The 18,194-nt window shown below is 37.7% G+C and overlaps 1 protein-coding gene and 1 pseudogene across 7 annotated transcripts in view; both read right to left on the reverse strand.

Annotated features, from left to right (window-relative positions):
* The window catches only part of LOC107613312, a 9,870-nt pseudogene continuing 4,575 nt past the window's right edge, over nucleotides 12,900-18,194 (reverse strand).
* LOC107613313 (protein LATERAL ORGAN BOUNDARIES) overlaps nucleotides 16,253-18,194 on the reverse strand; it is a 2,720-nt gene continuing 778 nt past the window's right edge. The window contains exons 2-3 of one of the 7 annotated variants that reach the window (XM_021109685.1): nucleotides 17,885-17,996; nucleotides 16,253-17,690 (exon numbers count right to left, since the gene is read on the reverse strand). In XM_021109685.1, coding sequence (XP_020965344.1) covers nucleotides 16,843-17,667 — 825 coding nt within the window. In that variant the 5' untranslated portion in view covers nucleotides 17,668-17,690; nucleotides 17,885-17,996 and the 3' untranslated portion in view covers nucleotides 16,253-16,842. Of the gene's footprint in view, nucleotides 17,713-17,867; nucleotides 17,997-18,194 lie in introns of all 7 variants that reach the window. The other 6 variants (XM_021109687.1, XM_021109686.1, XM_016315258.2 and 3 more) reach the window with 6 other exon arrangements.

Genomic DNA, 18,194 nt, shown 5'->3' on the forward strand with positions numbered 1-18,194 from the left:
GTTGCAAACAAGGCCATAGCCTCAGCTTCAGTCCAGGAAGATGAGAATGGACAACAACCAATCTATTTTGTTAGTGAGGCTCTACAGGGGGTAAAACTAAACTATCAAAAGATAGAAAAAGTTTGCATATGCCCTTGTTATCACTTCTAGAAGGCTATGACCTTATTTTTAAGCTTATACTATAAAGGGCTGCACTAATCAACCTATGAAGCACATCTTACAAAAGACGGATACTGCAGGCTAGATGCTACAATGGACAATAGAGCTATCCGAGTTCGACTTAAGGTATGAAAGCTAGAAAGAAATTAAATCTTAGTATTTAACCAACTTTGTGGTCGAATACACTGAAGCCAAGAGAAGCCCTGAAGCCTAGATCTTATATGTAGACGGATCATCCAACAAAGCTGGAAGTAGGAGTTACTCTGGAGAACGAAGAGGGAACTCGGATAGAACTTTCATAAATTCAAGTTTCCAGCCTCCAACAATCAAGCCGGTACGAAGCCTTACTTGCTGGCTTGAGGCTAGCCAAAGAAGTCAGGCAGTAAAGTTGATTGTATTTAATGATTCTCAAGTAATAACCTCTCAAGTTAATGGGATTTATCAAGCCAAAGATCCCAACATGAAGAAGTACTTACAAAAAATACGAGAACAATTAGCTTAATTTTATGAAGCAAAAATTCGACATATAGCTCGGGAAGAAAATATCCGAGCTGATGCCTTTTCCAAGTTGGCCAACACCAAACCAGGAGGCAACAATAGAAGCTTGATCCAAGAAATTCTCTACACACTATTAGTAACCAAAGAAGTTGACAAGTCGGGCATAATGGCCATATCCAAACTAATTTTAGGGTGGATAATTTCCATCATTGAATATGTCAAGTTCGATATCATACCTAAAGAAGAAAGAGAAGCAAGGAGGCTCATAAGGAAAGCACAAAATTACACAATGGTTCATAACGTCCTCTATGGAAAAGGAATATCTACATCTCTATTAAAATGTATCCCGACCTCTAAGACTAATGAAGTTCTGGAGGAAGACCACAATGGCATATGCAAAAATCACCTAGGAGCATAGTTATCAGAACCAGATCGGACTGGCTGGTTCGACTGAAAAAATAGTGAACCGATGGTCTGACCGGTTCGGTTAGTCAATTGGAGACTTGCAATCCAACTGGTCAATGGTGTTCAAATCCGTCCAAAATCGGCCGGTTCAGGCTTCAGACTGCAGTTGACCGGCGTGGATCCACGATACACCTTCCCGCCGCGAACCATCGTAGGAGCTCCCGTCCATTACAACTCCAAAAACATTGACAATGAGATTCTAACCAAGAGCAGCGTGTATGCAACGCACTTCCCTTGCCACTGCGCTACTTTGTTTCTTAATTATATAGGTGACAAAAAATAAATATATAATAAACCATGAATGAATTTTTATTTTTTAATCCTTTTAAGCATAGATTGATATGTATAACAAACAAATAACAACACATGATATATAAATATAATGATATATTGATATTGATTGTGTTATCTTTTGTTTTCTCACTTGTTCATTTAAATTGAGAAAGTATTTTGTACTGATAACTAATTTATTATCTCTTTTTGCACCATAAATTATATCTAAGAATTGATAATTTAATTATTATTAATATATTTTTGAAAATATGCATTTAATTTTTATTTTTAATTTTATTTTTAGAGTTTTATATTTTTATTTAATTATGATCGAGTCAACCGGGTAAATCAGTAACTCACCGGTTGAACCAGTGACCAATGACCCCGTCGACCGTCGTATGACCGGATCAATTACCGGTTCAATTCTAATAACTATGCCTAGGAGCACGGTCACTGGTTAAAAAAGTGATCCGAGCTGACTTCTTCTGGCCGACCTTACAAAAGGAGGCAGCCAACTTCGTTAAAAAATGTCCGCCTCGCCAAAATATGCTAACTTCCACATGGCACCCCCAGAATAGCTCATTAGTGTCACTTCACCTTGGCCATTTACAAAGTGGGGCTTAGACCTACTTAAGCCATTTTCACAGGCTCCCAGACAAGTAAAGTACTTGATAGTGGGTATTGATTATTTCACTAAGTGGATTGAGGCAGAACCTTTGGCAACCATCACAGCTCAAAGAAATCAAAAATTCGTTTACAAGAACATTGTCACCCGATTTGGAGTTCCACACTCCATCACCACGGATAATGGAAATTAGTCCACCGACTCAGCCTTCAGAAGCTTGGTGGCAAGCCTTAAGATTAAGCACTAGTTCACGTCAGTAAAAATCCCCAAGTTAACAGACAAGCAGAAGCTGTGAATAAAGTCGTGTTGGCTGGGTTAAAGCGCTGACTGCAAGATGCAAAAGGAGCATGGGCAGACAAACTTTCTCAAGTCTTATGGCCATAATAGACAACCCTTCACTCAACAATGGGAGAATCTCCTTTCCGACTTGCTTCGGCATAGAGGTCATGATACCTATAGAAGTTAATGAAGAACCGCCAAAGGTTAGACTCTATGACGATGTAGGAAACATTTGACCTCAAAAGGAAGAACTTGACCTCCTTTTAGAATTCCCAGAACAAGCTCGGATAAAGAAAGAAGCCTTAAAGCAAAGAATGGCCTTAAGGTACAACAAGAAAGTCATCAAAAGAAGCTTCGCCACAAACGACCTCATATTAATCTGAAATGACATCGGAACACATAAGTCAGCCAAAGAAAAAGTTAGTTGCAAACTGAAAAGGACCTTACAGGATCACTGAAGTCTTAGGAAAGGGTTACTACAAAGTGTCTGGTATGCAAAATTGTGATCGTTCATTCCTTGGTAACGGCGTCAAAAACTTTATACGCACGTTCATAATCTTAACTCTTTGTCACAACTTCGCACAACTAATCAGCAAGTGCACTGGGTCGTCCAAGTAATAAACCTTACGTGAGTAAGGGTCGATCCCACGGAGATTGTCGGCTTGAAGCAAGCTATGGTCACCTTGCAAATCTCAGTCAGGCGGATTCAAATGGTTATGGTGAATTGATAATTAAAATATAATTAAAATATAGAATAGGATAGAGATACTTATGTAATTCATTGGTGAGAATTTCAGATAAGCGTATAGAGATGCTTAGTTCCTTCTGAATCTCCGCTTTCCTACTGCTTTCATCCAATCCTTCATACTCCTTTCCATGGCAAGCTTTATGTAGGGCATCACCGTTGTCAATGACTACTTCCCGTTCAGAAAAATAATAGTACTTTGCATTAATTCATGAGGAACAGCAGAGCTCCACACCTTAATTTATGGTGTGTAGAAACTCTACCGTTGAGAATACATAAGTATATGGTCCAGGCATGGCCGAATGGCCAGCCTCCATGATCTAAGAACTAAACGTCCAGAGATGTCTAACACAATAGTAAAAAGTCCTATTTATACTAAACTAGTTACTAGGGTTATAGAAATAAGTAAATGATGCAGAAATCTACTTCCGGGGCCCACTTGGTGTGTGCTTGGGCTGAGCATTGAAGCTTTCACGTGTAGAGGTCTTCCTTGGAGTTGAACGCCAGTTTGTAACCTGTTTCTGGCTTTTAACTCTGCTTTGCAACCTGTTTCTGGCATTTAACTCTTGAATAGGGCAGGGAGCTGGCGTTGAACGCCAGTTTGCGTCGTCTAAACTCGGGAAAAGTAATATAAATATACTAAAAACTAACTAAATCATACTAAAAACTATGTAAAAATAATGCCAAAAAATATATAAATTATCCGCTCATCAGTGTCCAATGATGAGCGAAAATCAAAGCTCACGAATACTGGCAAGTACACCGGATCGCACAAGTAATACCACGGTGAGTACATATCGTTTCTATGAGGATTAAAGAATTGAACAACCAAATATTTGATTAAGCCTAACTAGATTAATAAAACTTGATTATGATTGATGATTAGAGAGAGCAAGAGGGTATCTTGCTGAGAGCCTTGAGAATCTTGAATGTTGAATGCTAGGATGCCACAGACAATGAGTCTTGAATGATGAGGGAAGACAATGATAATGAGAGTCAAGGACTTTGGAGATGTTTTATGCTCTTAAGATAACCAATCTTGTTTATTTATCTTGAAGTTTGCAAAGATCATTCTCGACAAAACCTTTAGTAACTGATTTCAATTCCTTGGATCCTCAGTTTCTTAGGCATCAATTAGGCGTCACTTTAATCAATCAAGAGATTAAGTACAAAAAATTATTTTTGATTCAAATAAGATTTAAAAGTAATCCGTAGGTTAAATTATATGTCACGTATTTAAGCTTGTCTTGTCCTATTAAATCTTAAAAGAAAACACAATTTTCAAAAGTTGTTCTAATCCGAATTATATGTCACTTATTCAAAATTAGAGTGATTGAAAATTATGTATGTGTCACACACTAATTGAACCACTATCCCTAGTTGAATTCAAAAATTCATGTGAAAGAGTTTTCAAACTTTAATTCAAAGATCAAATTTTCCAATTATAATAAATGAATTCAAAAGAGATTAGCTTATCTTTCGATTTACTAATCCGAATGAAGAACGAAAAACTTAATCATGAAATAGATCAATGCAAAATTTCAAAATAAAGTAAACATTGATTAATAACTGATGAGCGGATATTTTATATGCTTTTTGGCATCATTTTCATATAGTTTTTAGTATGTTTTGCTTAGTTTTTTATTAAGTTTTTATAGGTTTTAGTGTTAAAATCACATTTTTTGATTCTACTATTAGTTTTTGTGTTCTTGGACAATTTAAGGTAATTTATGGCTGAAATTGAGGAGCTGGAGTAAAAGTCTGATTCAGAGACAGAGAAAGCACTGCAGATGTTGTTCGGATCTGACCTCCTTGCATTCGGAAGCGTATTTCGGGAGCTACAGAAATCCAAATGGAGCGTTCTCAACGGATATGAAAAGCTGACTTCTAAAGCTTTCCAGCAATATATAATAGTCCATACTTTGCTTCGGATTAGAAGGCCCAAAACTGGCGTCCAACGCCAGCTACCTACCCCCTTCCAAGCGTCCAGCGCCCAAAGAGCAGAGTCTAGCGTCCAAACGCCCAAAGAGGATCCCCTAGCTGGCGTTTCACGCCCAAAAGACCTCATAGCACGTGGATCTCATCAAATCTCAGTCCAAACACTCACCAAGTGGGCCCTAGAAGTGGATTCTAACACTAAATAGACTGTTTTACCCTTACTAGTCATCTGTTTAGTATTTAAAGTGTATTTTACATTCTCCATTGGGAGGACGCACATCATACATGTTTAGAATTGTATTTTATTTTCAGTATGAGTTTCTAAACCTCCTAGGTTGAGGGGAGGAGCCTTGCTGAGTCCTATGAATTAATAAAAGTATTACTGTTTCTTCTTCGATCCGTGTTTGATTAATTCTAAGATGTATATTCATACTTCAACGTGGTGGATAGGATGATCAGTGACAATCAGCTCTGTTAATCACATTAAGATGAACGTGCCTGACAAACACCCGCATCTACTTGGGTTCGTGTGAATACTTCAGTGGAAAGCACACACCACCAGCATGAATCATACATCTCTCAGACGGCTAATCCACGACTTCTCGAGACACCGGTTCAGCCGATTTACGGGGAGATTAGGGTCTCTGTGGTAGAGGCTAGAACCCAATGATGCAGCTTTCTCTGATCCGAAAGATCCGACCTTGTCTGTGGCGTTTTGAGTAGGATCATTAAGGAGAATGGATTGTACGCGCTTCACCCTCAAGCAGAGATGGATCCACACTAACCCTGGGGTTCAGATCCGGAGGAGTATTGACGACCTCTCAATGAAGGCGCCAATCACTTACAACCTACCATTGAAGAGATCACTTACAAGCAAAGAAGACAGTAATTACCAGAGTTAATTCAGAAAGACAAAGCAACTCCAATCCTCAACTATATCCTTAAATTATTATCACCCTATTATAATAATCCTAAACTCCGTAATCCAATAACTCTTGATTCGCCTAACTAAGACCTGCAAAATAGCCATACCTTGCTTCAAACCAACAGTCCTCGTGGGATCGACCCTGACTCACTCAGGTATTACTTGGACGACCCAGTGCACTTGCTTGTACAATAGTACAAAGGTGTGAGAATTCGTGCTACCAAGTTTTTGGCGCCATTGCCGGGGATTGTTCGAGTTTGGACAAACTGACGGATTGTCTTGCTCCCTAGATCAGGTAAATTTTATTTTTGTTGAGTCTTTTATTTTTATTTTCTTCTTCTTCAATTTTCAAAAAAAAAATTTTAAACCTTTTCAAAAATATTTTTCTTTTCTTTGTTTGAGTCTTTTATTTTTGTTTTCTTCTTATTTTCGAAAATTTTAAAATCTTTTTCAAGAAATATTTGTCTTTTCTTTGTTCAATCTTTATTTTTTGTTTGAGTCTTTTTATTTTGTTCTTGGTCAAAAATTTCGTCCCCTATAAGTTCTTCTTTCAAAAATTTTTCAAAAATAGTTTCTTTGTTTGTGTTCTTGTTGAGTTAATTTTCAAAAATCTTGAGTCTTTTTTCTAAAAATTTTTAAATTTAGTGTCTTTTTGTTTGAGTCTTGTTTCAATTCTTTAAGTTTGGTGTCTTCTTGTTTATTTTCATTGAATTTTCGAAAATTTCTTTGTGGTTTTCTAAAAGTTTTAAGTTTGGTGTTCTTTTTTATGTTCTTGTGTTCTTTGAGTCTTTGAGTTTTGTTCTTTGTATTCTTGTTAATCTTCAAAGTGTTCTTGAGTCTTTTTTGTGTTTTGATCTTAAAATTTTTAAGTTTGGTGTCCCTTTGTATTTCCCTCCAAAATTTTCAAAAATTAGGGGTGCTAGATCTAAAAATTTTAAGTCTTGTATCTTTTACTTATTTTTCTCTTTCATCATTAAATTCAAAAAAAATAAAAAAATATCTTTTCTATCTTTATTTAATTATTAATTTCAAAATTTTTAAATGAAAATTCAGATTTCAATTCAAAATTTTTATCTTATCTTATCTTAGTTTTCAAATTTTCAAAAATCAAATCTTTTCAAAATAAAAAATCTTATCTTTTTCAAAAATCTTATCTTGTCTTTTTCAAATTTCAAAATTTAAAAACTCAAATTTCAAATTTCAAATTTCAAACTTTAAAATCATATCTTTTTAAAATCTTCTTCAAATCTTTTTTTTCAAATCTTTTTTGTTTCTTATCTTATCTAACTTCAAATTTTAAAATTAAATCTTTTTCAAAATTTTTTATTTCTTATCTTATCTTTTCTAATATCAAATTTTAAAATCAAATCTTTTTTAAATTTGTTTACTTTCTTATCTTATCTTTTTCTAAATTCAAAATTCAATTTCAAATCTTTTCTTATCTTATCTCTTATCTTATTTTATTTTAAAATCTTTTCTTAATTAATATCTTAGCTTCTCTCTCTTCTTTTTCAAAACTTCCTAACTAACTCTTCTCTTTCTCTCAATTTTCGAAAACTATCTTCTATTTTCGAAAATCACTAACTAATTTTCAATTCTTTTTAAATTAATAACCATAATTTTCAAAAATAATAAATAAATAAAATAAAAACAAAAATATCTTAATTCTTATTTATCTTTTCTATTTATATTTCTTCTTCTATTCACTTCTATTATTCGAATTCTCTCCCTCTCTCATCTTCTATCTTCACTTTTCTATCTTCCTCTTCTTTCTTCACATCTCACTGGAAGCTCTTTGATCCAAGTGGTACAAAAAGCTTTCTTCTTTTCTTTCTTTTCCTTTCTTGTTTATGACCAGGAACAAGGATAAAGAACCCCTCTTAACTCCTGATCCTAAACTTGAGAAGACTCTGAGGAGGCGTTTACAACTAGCTAAAGCACAACACTCCAGAAGAGACTTTTCAGAAAGTTTTGAACAAGAAACAGGAGACATGGCCGAACCTCAAGAGGAGCCCAAGAAGGTTCTTGGTGACTTCACCATACCTACCTCTGACTTTTATAGCAGAAGCATCTCTGTACCTGCCATTGGAGCTAACAATTTTTAGTTTAAGCCTTAGTTAGTCTCTCTTCTGCAGCAGAACTACAAATTCCATAGACTTTCATTGGAAGATCCACATCAGTTCTTAGCTGAATTCTTACAGATCTGTGATACTGTAAAGAATAATGGAGTAGATCATGAAGTCTACAAGCTTAAACATGGATAAAGAGCCACTCTTTAATCTTGATCCTGAACCTGAGAGGACTTTAAAGAGGAGCTTACAACAAGTTAAAGTACAACGCTCCGGAAGAAACCTCTCAGAAAAGTTCAAACAAGAAGGTGAAAACATGGCAGCCGAGCCTAATCATGAAGGAGAGGCAAGAAAGGTTCTTGGTGACTTCACCATGCCTACCTCTGATTCTATGACAGAAGCATATCTGTACTTGCCATTGGAGCTAACAATTTTGAGCTTAAGCCTCAGTTAGTCTCTCTTCTGCAACAGAATTACAAGTTCCATGGACTTCCACTCGACGATCCACATCAGTTCCTAGCTGAATTATTGCAAAACTGTGATACTGTTAAGACCAATGGAGTGAATCTTGAGGTCTACAGACTTATACTCTTTCCCTTTGCTGTAAGAAACAGAGCTAAGATATGGTTAGATTCCCAACCTAGAGAGAGTTTTGACTCTTGGAAAAAGCTAGTTAATACTTTTCTGGCTAAATTCTTTCTTCCTCAAAGGATGAGCAAGATTAGAGTGGAAGTTCAAACATTCAGACAAAGTGAAGATGAATCCCTCTATGAAGCTTAGGAAAGATACAAGTAATTGATTAGGAGATGTCCTCCTGACATGCTCTCAGAATGGTCTATCATAGGCGTGTTCTATGATGGTCTGTCTGAGATGTCCAAAATCTCATTGGATAGCTCTGCAGGTGGCTCACTCCACTTGAAGAAAACACCTGCAGAAGTAAGAGAACTCATTGAAATGGTTGTAAATAACCAGTTCATGTATCACTTCTGAAAGGAATCCTGTAAACCACGGGATCTCCCAGAAGAAAGGAGTTCATGAAGTTGATACTCTGAATGCCATATTGGCTCAGAACAGGATCTTGACCCAACAGGTCAATATGATCTCCCAGCATTTGACTGGAATGCAAACTGCAGCTGGCAGTACTCAAGAAGCTTCTTCTGACCTAGAAGCTTATGATCCTGAACAACCTACCATGGAGGAGGTGAATTACATGGGAGAACCCTATGGAAACACCTACAATCCTTCATGGAGAAACAACCGTAATCTTTCATGGAAAGATCAACAGAAATCTCAGCAAGGTTTCAACAACAACTAAGGTGGTAGGAACCAGAATAGGTTCAATAACAAACCACCGTTCCCATCTTCTCAAGGGAATATGGAAACCTCTAAGCAGAGCTTTTCTGACTTAGTAACTCTGGTTTCCAGCCTCTCTAAGACCACTCATAGTTTCATTAATGAAACAAGGTCCTCCATTAGAAACTTGGAAGTGCAAGTTAGTCAACCGAGCAAGCGGATCCCTGAGACTCCTCCTAAAACTCTTCCTAGTAACACTGAGGTGAATCCTAGAGAAGACTGCAAGGCCATAACCATGGAGGTAGAGGCCGAATCTGAGAAGATTGGGGTGGCGTTGAACGCCAGTGAAGGACATATCACTGGGCGTTCAACGCCAAATCTGGCAGCAAGCCTGGCGTTGAACGCTAGTGAGGAACCCCTCACTGGGCGTTCAACGCCGACACACCCAGGGAAGCTGACATTGAACACCAGCAAGGATATCCCTGCTGGGCATTCAACGCCCAGAATACTAAAGGGACTGGCGTTTAACGCCAATAAGGGTGGACAGCAAGGGCGTTCAACGCCCAAAGAGCTATCAAAGCTGGCGTTGAATGCCAGTGAAAGCATACCCTCTGAGTGCTTAGGTCCCACTCAAGAACCCTCTATTCCAGAACCAAGGGAAACCATAAAGACCATAGAGGTTCCTTTGAATGCACTTCTGCCGTGCATGAGTTCTAATGACTACTCATCCTCGGATGAGGATGAAGACACTAGGGAAGAGCAAGTTGCTCAGTACCTAGGAGCTCTTATGAAGCTGAATGCCAAGTTATTTGGTACAAGGCCATTGGAGGAAGAACCTCCACTGCTTACCAAAGAACTCCATGCTTTAGTTCAGCAAAGACTACCTCAAAAGCTTCCAGATCCTGGACACTTTCTGATTCCTTGCAACATAGGCACTATGACCTCAGCAGAGGCTACCTCAGAAGCTTCCATATGCTGGACACTTTCTGATTCCTTGCACTATAGGCACTATGACCTTTGATAAGGTTCTGTGTGACCTAGGGTCAAGTATAAACCTCATGTCACTCTCTGTAATGGAGAAGTTGAAAATTCTTGAGGTACAAGCTGCAAACATATCACTAGAGATGGAAGACAAGACAATGAAGAAGCCATATAGCTTAGTAGAGGATGTCTTGGTGAAAGTTGAAAACAACTACATCCCTGCAAACTTTATAGTCTTGGACATAGGAGAGGATGAGGATGACTCTGTCATCCTTGGAAGACCTTTCCTAGCCACTGCCAATGCTATCATTGATGTGACTAAGGGAGAAATGTCTCTACAACTAGGGGAGGATCACATCTTGTTCAAGATGTCTCATCCCAATTCTCCATCTAAAAGAGAGATAATTGTGCAACACTTAGTGTTCCAATCCTCTCTTTCTGTGCAGAACTTTACAAAGCCCCAAACATCAATTCTAAGTTTGGTGTTGGGCAGCCCTCAACAAGCTTTAAGCACAAAGGTACTCAGAAGAAAGTACCTAAAGGATGGAGGGATAAGAAAGTTTCGACTGAAGGCCTCTTACCTGGCATGAGAGTTGTCTTCACTGAGAAGCCAGCCTTACCACATACAGTGAGTCGTATCCTGTCTCTAGAGTATGTGGAGCTCATTCACGAGAAGACAGGAAGAAAATTCACTATAAGGGGCAAAAATCTAAGCCCATATTCACCTCCGTAAGGAGCTAACTGTCAAGCTAGTGACGTTAAAGGAGCGCTTGTTGAGAGGCAACCCAACCTTAATTAATTATTTTTATTTTCTTTCATTTTGATTTTCTTTCAGAGTCATGATCATATACAACAATCAGAACAGAGACAGACTTTCACAGCAGTGAAAACAGAACACTCTAAATGGAGTGTTAAAGTTGAACGCCAGCCAGGGAGCAGCCCCTGGGCATTCAAACACCAATGCAGAGAAGCAGGGAATCTGGATTCCCTAGCCTCTCAGAACCAGTGGGTCCCACAGCATCTTCACCTATCCCTATTTACTTTCACACTTTCCCATACACACTTTCCTATAAAACTCTAGCCCAATCACATCCATTTCACTTTCCACACCATCATAACTCCCACCTACCCCCACCCACTTTAAAATCAAATTTTCCACCCAAAACCCACCATATGGCCGAACCCTACCATTCCCCACTCCTATAAATACCCCACTTTATAACCCTTCATACACACACCTCTCATATACCACAAAACACCCCATGGCCGAACCCTCTCTCTCCCTCCATCTCCTTCTATTTTCTTCTTCTTCTACTCCATTCTTCTCTTTTCTTTCTTTTTTCTCGAGGACGAGCAAATTTTAATTTTGGTGTTGAAAAAGTATAGATTTTTTTTACCATTACCATTCATGGCACCCAAGGTTGGAGACTCCTCTAGAAAGAGGAAAGGGACAGCAGTAGCCACCCCCTCTGAATCTTGGAAAATGGAGAGATTCATCACCAAAGCCCATCAAGACCACTTCTATGAAGTAGTGGCAGAGAAGAAAGTGATCCCTGAGGTCCCTTTCATGCTCAAGAAGAATGAGTATCCAGAAATCCGAAGAGAAATCCAGAGAAGAGGTTGGGAAGACCTAACCAATCCCATTCAGGATGTTGGGATTCTAATGGTGCAAGAGTTCTACGCTAATGCATGGGTTACTAAAAATCATGACACTAGTGTGAACCCAAATCCAAGGAATTGGATCACCATGGTCCGAGGAAGAATCTTAGATTTCAGCCCGGAAAGTGTGAGGTTGGCGTTCAACTTGCCTCTAATGCAAGGAGATCCTCATTCTTACACTAAGAGAGTCAACTTTGATCAGAGATTAGATCAAGTGCTCTCAGATATCTGTGTGGAAGGAGCACAGTGGAAAAGGGATTCCCAAGGCAAGCCCATTCAACTAAGAAGGCTTGACCTTAAGCCCATATCTAGAGGATGGTTGGAATTCATCCAACGTTCCATCATCCCCACTAGCAATTAGTCAGAAGTGACCATTGACAGAGCCATCAGGATTCATTGCATCATGATTGGAAGTGAGATGGAAGTACATGAGGTGATTCCTCAAGAATTGTACAAGGTAGCTGAGAAGCCTCACACCAATGATGATATGTCATCATCCGACTTAAGGGAAAATAAGCTCCTAAGGTCATGGCACGCATGTAACCTAAAAAGATACTACAGTTAGAAAGCGCACCTTGCTCCCTAGTATACTCTTTTTTCCGACTTCATGGTTTTTTTTCCAAGAATGTTTTTCCTATAGGGGTTTTAAGTGAGGGATAAGGGTTAAAAGAGAACTCTTAGTAGCAACAAAACTTATGTAAACTCAAATTTTTATTTTTTTAAATTAATTTTTTTAATCTAGATTAATTTTTTTCCTAAATAATACAAATAACCTGTGTAAATAATAAAATCCCTTCCATTATAAATAATAATTACTTTTCTAAATTTTTGATGGCAACACTTATCACATATACCAAAAACAAAGAAGGTATAAGGCACGTTACGATCAAACCCTTCATTCCCAATGGCATTTCAAAAGGCCTCTTCAATGATGAAAATTTTCTCCTAAGCCAAAAAAACAATGCAAATTCCAACAACATCCCCAAACTATACAAGAAATTCACTGTTGATATAATCTCATTAAAACTAAAAACTGACATTGCAACTGCTATAATTGTTGACACCAATATCCCCATCCAAGGAGTATTGAATTTCTTTGATCTATCACCAAATATTTTTGGTATGAATCCCAAATCAGCCCATACCAAGAAGTTGGTATGCAGCACTAGTAAGTTGTGCCTCAAACAAACCAACATAAACATAAGCATAAACATAAACATAAACATAAGCAAATCTAATCATATATGAAAAAGCATGTCTAATATCTTCTTGTTCCATTCCCGCACTTGATCACTTTCAAACAGTGTTGACATTAAGCCTTATTTTCATCATCAGAGGTTCTCTTGAAGTGGTCCCAAACTGTTGATCGATTTTTGTGCTCAGATGATGTGGTTGGGAGAGGAGGTAATGTAGAAACCGAATGCTCTGCAGACTCTGACATGGGAACATCATGATTGACTACCTCATTCTGAATAAGAAGCCATAAAATCTAATTATTAAATACTTCAACAAAGCAAAGTTATCAAGCACAAAGCCAAGTTCAAACAATATATACATATACTTTGAAACCGATTCCAGGGGTGTACAAAATGATGATGTTCACAATATATACAATATATGTGCTAATGCCTAATGGATAACATATACATTAAAGACCCTCTTCCATTTCCTTTTTATATTTTTTTGTTTATATTTTTTGTTATTAAACTCCTATTCCTAAACTACACATCTGAAACATTCAATAGAGTTTTAATTGAACATAATCAATCAATATTCAATATATGTGACAGATAACTTTCCATCAAAAGATCACCATCTAGAAATAGATAACTATATACTTATAGTAATCTTAACAAGTACAAACAAGCTCAATTCAAAGTGCAAATTTACCAACAACCTTGACACATAAATAACACTTTTAAGATTGAACTATTCCTATTTATGGGAAGATATCCCTCTCTATAGATTGTGACAAAACCAAAACAAAAGGTGGTTGCTTTGGAGTAAGCATAACGTTATCAAACATCAATTTGAAGCTACAACTGGATTACTGATTATCACAGCATTCATAACATCAAATCAAACACTTCAAACCACAAGCTACAAAGAACAAACTTGACATCAAAACTGAGAGAAACAAAGAATATCAAAGCTTTGTCATTGTTAATCCTTCAAAGGTTCCTAACACTATTGTACATTGAGCATGTTAGAGAAAATATTTAAAAAAAAAAAAAAAGAAACTACATAGTAAAAAGGAGTGAAACTTTAAAACATCAAAAAAAAGAAACCCCATCAAACTAACATTACCACTATACAGAGTAACACCTAGGGGCCGCCAATGAGAGAATCATCAATGCACAAATTTTTTCCATTTTTTTTAAATCTTCCAAAATATCATTCCTCAGATTCATATCTTTGAATTCAAGTCACCCTTGCTTTTTCTCTTTCCAAAATCTGATGCACTTGCTAATCTCAGTCCCAACCCCAATTTTATAATGCAGCCACTAAAGAATTTAAAGCCTCAAAACCCACCAAATTAAAACGAATCGATGATTGATGATATGGAAAAAAACAAAATCTTTTTGTTTCAAGAATAATATATACATATACTTTGCACTGTTTTCTTGATGATACTATGCATTAAACACAATTATGCCCCACCAAGAAACGATTGTTAACATTATAGAATTTACAACTAAAACACAGCTATTAATTCAGATAAATGCAGTTTAATCTTTAATAGCACCCCAGGCATTATTAAAGCAATAGATGATTGTTTTTGGCAATCGAAGGAATGCTCGGCAGAAAAAGGAACTTGTGAAAGTGAATTAAAATGGCCGTATCTAATAAAAATTCCAGGTACATAGTAATATCATCACTCTAAAGCATAAAAGTAGCCTGCTTCCAACTAAATCCGATGTGTCTATGCATGAAACTATATAACCAACAATTTCTAAGTGGGAGTACAAGGGTCTGCTCTGTCCAGCATTCATTTAAAAGCAGCAGACAAAACCAAATGAAGCACATATACTCGGCTATGATTCATTAGAGATAGGCCTATTTTTACAAAGCATTTATTCTTTCTACCAAAACAAAATTCGTTAAAATATAGTAACAAACAAACAGAATCCAAGACCTAGTCCATTAAATTAACCTTTGAATTTCTCAAGTCTAAGGCTTTCCCACAATCCACCCTCTTCTCTATCCATCTCTTTCTCTCTATTAACACAATTTTATTTATTAGTTGGTTTAAATCAAAATCAATTCTTGAAACTTTTTTGTCTGTGAAAAGTGAAAATTATTAAACCCAAAAGAAGAAGTGGCTACCACCTCCAACCCATTCCTCCAAGAAACAACAAGATTCCCACATTACAGCAAAAAAGAAAAAGCAAAAAGTACCATAACCCTCTTTGCAAAAATTAGTGGTTACTGGTTAGCATTATACATGTAGTGGTTAGCATTATACATGTAGTGATTAGTTTACTTGAGGTGTAACGTACTAATACAAATAGATTAAATTGAACAATGTAAAACAAGAATGCAGGACCAAAATCAAAGGAGATGAACAAAAATCCATATTATTTCTTTTGGTAAACCAATCAAAGCTCAACATATTGAATGCACTAGGTGTATGATCCACGACATTGACAATGTAGTTCAGATACCATAGATTATATGTATACATTAGAAAGTGAACCACTGTGAAGAACAGATAATTAGAACAACAATTCTCCATTCAAATCATATAAATAAATTAAGTCCTAACCAATCAAAAAATGAACCACAGTGAAGAAGAAACTTACAGCAGGATCCGTTGAAATGAAGAGTTCAATAATGAGAGACTTTTAAAATCTGCACATTTTCAATCCATTGAAATGATTAAGTTAGAAGCATACTAATGAAGGAAAAAAACAGAACAAATCCAAAAAATGGAAAAAACCCAGGAGAAAACTCAGAACTCAGAACCAAGGGCAAGGAGGAGGCTGACCTCAATTGATGAGTTCCGGCGAGCCACCGACGAAAGAAGAAGAGAACCGAAAAAGAGATACTCCGGCGGCAAGAATGGGAGGTCGAGGCAGAGGGACAGAGTCGCAAATCAAAGTGAAGACTCGAAGAGGCATAGGTCCAACGAACCACCGGCGAGCTCCGGCGAGAAGCAAAAGAGAAGAATTGTTGACGGCAGCCGGCGGCATACAGAGGAGAATCGGCGAAGAGTGAGTTCGAAGAGACGAAGTGATTTTTGAAATTAGGTTTTGAAATTAGGTTTTCTTTTAATTTGGTTTTGGTTAACCGGTTAAAAACCGGTCTTTTTAATTTGGTTAACCAATTTTAAAAAATATGAATAACGTATTAAAATTGTTTTATTAAATTGGTTAACCAAAATGTGGTTAACCAGTAGGCAGCTTCCTCAACTTCACGCTCTTTCCGCTGTTTATAATAATCTAAATCCACAACTACCAACATTATGATTATCAATACAATAATTCTATAATCAACCCGAAAATACATACTAACAATAACCAAAAAATAAAAAAAAAAACACATACTTAACCGAAATATTCTTTGATGACAAGGAAAAAAGGAAGAAAAACCATATATATAGTTGCAAAAATGAGACAATCATCAAGAAGGACCGACACTCTTACTGTCTTCACTCTCTAAAAGTTGTTGTTGTTGTAGTTGCTGCTGCTGTTGTAATACTTGTAGTTGCTGCTGTTGTTGTAATACTTGTAGTTCTAGTTGTTGTTGTTGTTGGGTCAACGGTAGTTCTTGCTGCTGTGATGGGAACAGCAACTGGCCCCCAAGAGGGTAGTGATGTTGAGTTGCAAGACCAACGTAATTTAAACCTACTCCATGCTGTGCTTGTTGTTGCAACTGTCGATGATAACTTCTACCATTGTCAAATGTCTCCAAACCCATACAAGCTGCCATCTCACCTCCTTGACCACCTGAAGATGCACCCATGTGGCCAAACACTCCACATCCACTGACATCGCCGTAGGGCCGCCGCAGCCGCAACAGGTTCAATCCCAGCAGCAGCATTGTGTCTTAGATACTCCTGTTGCTGTTGCTGGACATAATTCCTCATCATTATAGCTTGCTGCTGTTCTCGGATTGCCGCAGCAGCAGCAAGTTGCTGGGCCTCCAACAACTCTTGCTGCCCTGGGTCCAGCTTCGGGTCAGCAGCACCACCACCACCCAATGACCCATTATGCTGTATAGCTGGCATAAAAAACGGTGCATCATCTGGGCAGTCAGATAGGCCCAAATGGGCTGAAGACTGTACAACATCTAGACCGTAGGATGGGCCTAAAATGGGTGAATACTGTACAACATTCGGACTGCAGGGAGGACCTAAATGGTCGGCAGGTGAAGACAGAGGCTTTTCCTGAGGGTTGAATGGACCTTGAATGGCTTGTGGGTTGATGTAGGCGCTAAGTTCTCTCTTGGCATTAGCGAGGAGGGCACGTCTCTGGCGGAGTTTCTTCTGTAGGATGCAGACTTGGAGGGTGCAGCCATAGACCGGGTCGCATTGGCGTGCTTCCGCCTCGAACGCAAGGGACTCCACCGCTTCCTCGCGCTGGGATGGAGGTAGCTCGTTGAGGATCTTGCCGACGTTGCTGGCGCCGAAGACACGGTGGACACATTCGAAGCGCTGTGGGTTGTTCGCTGGGAAGTACGGTGCAAAAATGCACTCCGGTGTGCACTTCCGACGAAGGAACTTACATGCAGCGCATGGTGTAGTCGTCGATGACATTCCTCTTTCTTTTTTATTCTTCTCTGCATACAATTGAATTCGATTCTGTTACTATTATTGTTTTGTTTCTTGAAATAAAGAATATGATTTGAAATTCAAATGACCTAAATTGATGAACAAAATTATCGATCAAATTTCATAACTATACGAGTTTGTTGAGAACATCAACAGGTTAAAACTGTAAAATTATAGTTTTTTACCATTAAAAGCTTAGCACCTCGAGGTGGTCGGAGAAGGCAAGGAGGAGGCGACGACGGCAAGGTGGAGGCGAGGCCGTAGGAAGGTTGGCGGGTGCGGCAGCGAACACAGAGAGTCACTCAAAGCATTACCTGGAGAGGGTGGTTGGAATTGCAACAATAAGAATTCAATCCCCTGTATACCCTAGTCTTTTTCTTAAGAATTCACTCAAGATTCAAGAATGATCTCTTTTTAAGGTTTGGAATAAATATTCATTTCAGAATTTTAATTTTTATATTTGTTTTATTTGTAAATAAAAATCAAACATAATTTCATTTTCAAATCAATTT

This window comes from Arachis ipaensis, chromosome B08 (assembly GCF_000816755.2).
Source record: "Arachis ipaensis cultivar K30076 chromosome B08, Araip1.1, whole genome shotgun sequence".
Classification (NCBI taxonomy): domain Eukaryota; kingdom Viridiplantae; phylum Streptophyta; class Magnoliopsida; order Fabales; family Fabaceae; genus Arachis; species Arachis ipaensis.